Source organism: Acyrthosiphon pisum, chromosome A2 (genome assembly GCF_005508785.2).
Source record: "Acyrthosiphon pisum isolate AL4f chromosome A2, pea_aphid_22Mar2018_4r6ur, whole genome shotgun sequence".
NCBI lineage: Eukaryota > Metazoa > Arthropoda > Insecta > Hemiptera > Aphididae > Acyrthosiphon > Acyrthosiphon pisum.
In genome coordinates, this window is record NC_042495.1 from 1,858,884 (window position 1) to 1,865,343 (window position 6,460).

At 25.4% G+C, this 6,460-nt stretch overlaps 1 protein-coding gene across 4 annotated transcripts; it reads left to right on the top strand.

The window, feature by feature from the left end:
- Nucleotides 1-575: 575 nt before the first annotated feature.
- Nucleotides 576-6,327, top strand: LOC100168929 (nicotinamide/nicotinic acid mononucleotide adenylyltransferase 1). 4 transcript variants are annotated; one of them, XM_003247096.4, is made up of 7 exons: nucleotides 580-996; nucleotides 1,064-1,284; nucleotides 1,349-1,543; nucleotides 1,689-1,790; nucleotides 1,865-2,019; nucleotides 2,363-2,537; nucleotides 5,898-6,327. In XM_003247096.4, the coding sequence occupies exons 1-7, from the start codon at nucleotides 915-917 to the stop codon at nucleotides 5,925-5,927; spliced, it is 960 nt and encodes a 319-aa protein (XP_003247144.1). In that variant the 5' UTR covers nucleotides 580-914; the 3' UTR covers nucleotides 5,928-6,327. The 4 variants fall into 4 exon arrangements, with proteins under 4 accessions (XP_029345593.1, XP_029345594.1, XP_003247144.1 ...); XM_029489733.1 differs by lacking the exon at nucleotides 5,898-6,327 and having other exon boundaries at nucleotides 576-996; nucleotides 2,363-2,873; XM_029489734.1 differs by lacking the exon at nucleotides 5,898-6,327 and having other exon boundaries at nucleotides 578-735; nucleotides 2,363-2,873.
- The last annotated feature ends 133 nt before the right edge of the window (nucleotides 6,328-6,460 follow it).

Below are 6,460 nucleotides of genomic sequence, written 5' to 3' on the forward strand. Positions count from 1 at the left end.
CCTGACGGATACCGCAGTTGCCACAAGGCCATGGCTTAAGTTTATCTTAAGCCATGCACAAGGCTCAAATATCAACTTGATAATGAGAAAAAAAAAATCATACAATGATACTACCGTCGGATTAAAATTTTTTTTATTATTATTAATTAACCCGCGGAAACTTAGGTCATTGGGCGGTTTTTACTGTGGGGGAGGGTACTTAAAGCTCAAACACGTGTGTTTTGGTTTGGCAGATTTTTTATTGGGCACCCGAAGGTATCTGCCATGTCCAGGTGGGGGATGACGGCACTTCTCTCCGGACACCACGACTTGTCCGAAGAAAAATGCCACTCGCGACAGGCATCGAACCGGCGCCGGCTTCATCCGCTCGGCCACCCCGTCCCCCGACATAAATGTATAATGCGAAAATGAAAAGGTTAAATTATAGCTATTATAGCTATTATACGATATCTATGTAGCAACCCAGATTAATATTCTGTAGTTCAAGGTGGATATAATATACATGACTAAATAAACTTATTAGTCATGGATAACCTAACCTGGCTGTAGTTCACGGAGATCAGTGATTACATATTAGCCCATGGTGAATGGTGATAAGTGATAACAAAACGATTCAAATGTCAAATATTAAATTGAAAGTGAAACAGAAATTAAATAACTGTTTAATGAGTAATGACTACAATTATTCAATTATGATGATCTCTATTCTCTGTGACTCGGTCCGCTGACTACTAGGTACTAGTATTTATTAATTTAGTAACTTTCAACGTTAAGAATTATTAAAATTAACTTGTTATAAATAAACAAACATTTATTCCTACCAGATTAGAATTACGAGTTTTCTTATTTAGTGTCATCGACAATTTAAATTTATAATTTTTTGATAAATATAAATTACCCTTAAATGCTTAACTATGTTTTTGGATAACAAAAATATAATATTGCTGTCAACTGGATCTTTTAACCCACCAACAAATATGCATTTGCGAATGTTTGGTAAAATATATTATTATTTGCTTTTGTAGAATCTGTTAAATTATTTTTATAATATGATTTTGTTTAGAAATCGCCCGAGATCACTTAAATCGTTTGGGTCATACAATTTGTGGTGGTTTGATGTCACCTACCCATGATTCGTATAAAAAGAAAGATCTAGCACCGTCATTACATAGGTGTGCAATGATCGAGCAAGCTCTAGTTGCATTACCTTGGGTGAAGATGTCCGATTGGGAAGTAAAACAAAACGGTTGGACAAGAACGAGACAAGTACTACAATATCATCAAGTAAACATTTATCCATTTATTTGCTTTTATGAATTTTGAATCATATCTTATAATGATATTACAGAATCATCTCAATATGATAATCACTTCTAGACTAAATGGTGCTATAAAAGTTGATACTTCATTATTCCCACTCCAATTTATTGAAAATCTCGATGCCAATGATTCAAACCAAAACAGAGCAGTGAATGTAAGACTTTTGTGTGGTGCTGATTTATTGGAATCTTTTGCTGTTCCAGGGTTATGGAATGATGATGACGTAAGTTTATTATTATTAGTTATTGTAGACACTAGAACTTGATGTTGCACGTTAAATGGAGTACAGAATTCAATTTATTAATGTATTCACAAGTAATATTTTATTTTAAAACATAACAATAATGAATAAAATATGTTGTTTATAGATAGAAGCTATTGTTCGAGATTATGGTTTGGTTGTTGTTAGTCGTTCGGGATCCAATCCTCATAAATTTATTTATGAATCCAATGTTCTAACTAAATACATGGTAATCTAATATATTAATGTTTGTACATTTCTTTATATATTATTAAATATTATATATTATTTCTACTATTCTAGGCAAACATTATTGTTGTAACTGAATGGATAACAAATGAAGTTAGTTCGACAAAAGTACGTAGAGCATTGTCTCGTAATGAAAGTGTAAAATTTCTTATTAGCGAGTTGGTTGAATCGTATATCAAAGAACACGGTCTTTATGAAACTCTGAATAAGTAAGTAATAACAAAACTAAATATGTTACAGGGTGATTTTATTCACAGTTAACATTAAAAAACAAGAAAATAGCTTTTTGAAAATATTTCATTGAACCATAACGAAAAAAAAAATTTTGGAAAACATTATGTTGTACAATTTTTATCATTATACATTTTTAAAGGTAGATTTTTGAAAAAAAAAATTATTTTAAAATACCTAATACATTTTAAGACAATGTGTGGGTTAACTGTTGAAAAAATCACCCAGTGTAGCTAGTTTACATAATACATATTATGTCACTTATTTTTTTAACACTAATTTTTATGTTATTATTTGTTGCTAATTGATGAACGGAAACAGTAAGTACTCAAATAATGATATATTGGATGTAAACTCGAAAACTATTTTCTTGTCACCCTCTCCTAGCAATAAAACTCATAAAACATATCAAATGGATGACAAAAAACTTAATATTGATGAACCTGATAATCTACCTTGTACTGAAAAAAGAGTTATTAACTGTGAAAAAACAAAGGTAAGAAATGTAGCTGAAAGTAAAGAAAACTTCACTAGGGTTGCCATTCAAGTATCTGAAAGTGGTATTATTGAAGTTATAAGTGACATGGAAACTATGGTTTGACATTAAATTTCCCATGTTTAGAAACGATGTGCCAAAATTCCTTTATTTATTTTTAGTAGTAATATTGTGATTTTATTGTTAATAATTAATTTTTGTTTATTCTTCCATTTATACTGTGATTTTAGATTTAACTACCTGTTAATATATTACCAAATGTATTAAGGTATTCTAAAAAATAATGGTAGCTAATTAAGTATAGGTAAATACAGGCCCGTTGTTAAATATCGTTAACCTTTACCAATATTTATTTAATTTTGCAGCCTTCAATATCTTTAAGATTCTATGCCCCCCATAAAGTAACACATGACTTGCTTGTACCCTAGCGATGTACCTGGGTAAACATTTTTTAGTTATGAGTGTGATTAGTGATTTAATATTTTTACTATCTATTTAATTATTATAGAATATTATTAGATAACATCTATTTAATACTTAAATTAAACTAGATCTTATCTATATAATAAACAATAATTCATCAAATATAACAAAAAAATATAGATCAATAATTCAACTATCCAGTTCAAGCTTGCAACCACTTAAAATACTGTTTTATTGGGAATAAATTATTTATCAATAGTTTTTTAATTTTAAAATTTCTAAAATAGATAGTTGGAGCTTTTTAACTACCCAAAAGAGAATCCATAGTAAAATAAAAAAAATATGATTTCAAACCTACATATTTCTTGATTCAAAATTCAATCAGGTTAAATTTATTATATTAAATATAATTGTGTTAAACATTTTTTAATGTACCTACGTAAAAAAAAATAATATTGAATATGCCATGCATTGGTATTTGGCTATTTATCACTAAATATATTCATCATACATTGTCAATTTAAAATATAATTTATTATATATAGTTATAATCCAACCTTGTCAATTATAAATTCATTTTTGTTTTCAATTTGAACCATCAATTATTAACTTGTATAACAAGTATTACTTTGTTTTATAGACACTATGGAATTCCAGTAATTCAATCTTCAATCCCATAAACATTTAATATTTAATAACCTATCTAATTTTTAAAATTTAATTTTAATGATTCTAAATTTCTTACTCATTTAAATTCAATTATTCAAGTAAAATTAGTGTAATGTTGAACATTATTATGTTTTAAATTGTTTGTTGTTTTAATAATATTAAATGAATATCTCTAACTGTAAATACTGACTTTACTTTTAAAGTAAGGGTTTTTATTTAAAAATATATTTCCTAAAAGAATCTGTTAGATAAATTAACAGCTTTCACTTATAAAATTGAAATAAGGTTTTTGTTTTTAATAATGTTTTCATCTTTTAAATGGTATTTTGAATATAACTGAAAGTATATAACATATTAATATATTACTTAGTAATTTACCCGCAAAATTATATATTTATATTATTTATTATATACCTAACTCCTAAATAATTACGGGGTAAAATTAATTTAGGCATATTCAAATCCTATTTTAATTTGCATTTATAATTTAATAAGTGACAATTTTTTTTTTAAGTTATTGGTATTTAAAGATTTTTATAGGTCCTTGATGATATTAATCATCACTTTATTTCATAATTATTATAAAAATATAATATTAAATGGTAAAATAAGATGTGAAATCTTTTCAATGTTGTCACTTGTCATGTATTTTTATTTAGTATACTATGCTTTATATGGCTATTAGTTTTTAGTCAAGAATGTATTTGTTTAATGGAAGTTTCCACCTAACAAAATATATTTTTTCCTCTGCTTCAAAAATAATTTTAACTACATCCTTGGTCTTGGTTATGATGTAATATAATTTATTGTAAGAAAATAATTATTTGTATTAATAATAAATATAATGTTTATTAATTTTTATGTTAATAGAATTTTATCAATTTGAAACAATTAAAATTGTTACAAAGTTATTATTTATCATGTTTTTAAGATATTTTGAAATGTATAGGGAGGATAATTATGAAGTTTAAAATTTTGTAGAATGGCCATGAGCTACGACTGTTGATTTTAGTTATTTTTTATATAATATAGTGATTTGGTGTGTGTTTGCGAGTATATAATTATAAACAAGTAGATTGTATCTAAAGTAGGAAATATTTTTAAAAATGATTCATGTATTCATCAATAAAAAATTAAATTATTAAATGATTTAACTTTGTAATTATATTTAGTCAAACTTTTGAAATAAAATATGTTAGCAATTACTATTTTAATGTTGAATATATTATTAGTAATTGTATAGGTAGTATAAATTAATAGAGAATAAAGTTGGAAATTGTTGACATTAATATTTTATTTTTAAAAACTAATCAAATGCATGATGTTTTGTTTCTTTTAAATCAAATTGATCATGTCTAACATTTTTTTCTGCATGTTATTTCTGGTAAATGTAAATTCATATTGATGTGTTAATTCTTAATCTAATTATTTTTCAGTTATCGTTTAGTTTATAATGTTTCACTGTGTCTGTTTTTTTATTTCTTAAGTAAGCAATTTGTAATATATCATTACAAAACTAATTAGGTAGGTATTCAGTAATTGCTTTTGTCTTCAGGTTTTAGGTATTGAAATTATTATTTTAGGTAAAATAATATAACATAAAATATATTTACTATAAACGTTATACATTAAGAAAAAAAGGTAAAACTACTTTAAACTAGTACATTCCTTATTTTGCTCAAAGTCTAATTGAATAAATTAAATTATACCGCCAGGTTAGCTGTTAAACATTTAAATATACATAAAATGTAATCATTCCAATCAGTACAATAGGTGCCCTGTCACTAATCATACTAAACACTCAGATCTTCATGTAAATGCCATCTCCAAAATAGCATAAATTCTTTATAAATGTTTATAATTTCGCTTAATCAATCATCCAAATGTCCTTAGTAGAGACTTAAGTGTCTAGACGATTAATACACCATCGGAAAATCAGAGATCATTTAAATTTACATTAATTAATCATTAATTTTTTAAAAAAGTGTCACTGCTGGATGACTTTTTATTCTGTTATATATCAATTCAAATTTTTGCAACAACTGCCAGATCATACGCTTATTGTACAACTTTAATATTTATAGATTATTTAATATCGAAGGTACTTAGGTAGATTTACAACCTGCCTAATAAAAAGTAAACAATTTACTTCACTAAAAATTATTATTTTTTATTTTTAGTTTATTCTTTTATTTTTATTTTTTTTATGTTAAACAATAATCAGTAAGTGTTAGTTTTAACTTTTAAGCATGTCATTATTTGTTTCAGGTAAAAAGAAAGAAAAAACGCTATCAGTAAATCAGATACTCTGTTTAGAAATTTGGTAGTCAATCAATTGTTTTGTTGTTTACTAATTGTTTTCTATTAGTTTAAATTTAAAATAGTTGCATGAAGATTGGTGCTATGATTTTGCCTGTTTCTATTATTAGTGTTATGATGTAGGTATGGTGTTTAAAATGTTTTTTTATATGTACTTACATTTGTTATTTAATACATTATTTTCAGTGTGTTATTTTTATTATTTAATACTATATTTTATTCTGTTGTATTTTATCTTTAAAATGTGAGTATGTTTCTATTATAATTTGTAGGTTTTCCTAAATAATTAATCAAATAATTAATTATTGTAATGTTATAAATATTTTTAACAATTGTTTTCAAATTTCATGAAAATAAATATAAACTGTTCAATTATAAACTATCGATTTATTACACTTTACACTTTTACTACCTACATAAATACAAGATCTTTAATGAGGTAAGTAAGTATATCAATATTAACACAAAATGTTGGTAGTTACTATAGTTGTACTAGTAAAGTAGCTATACCT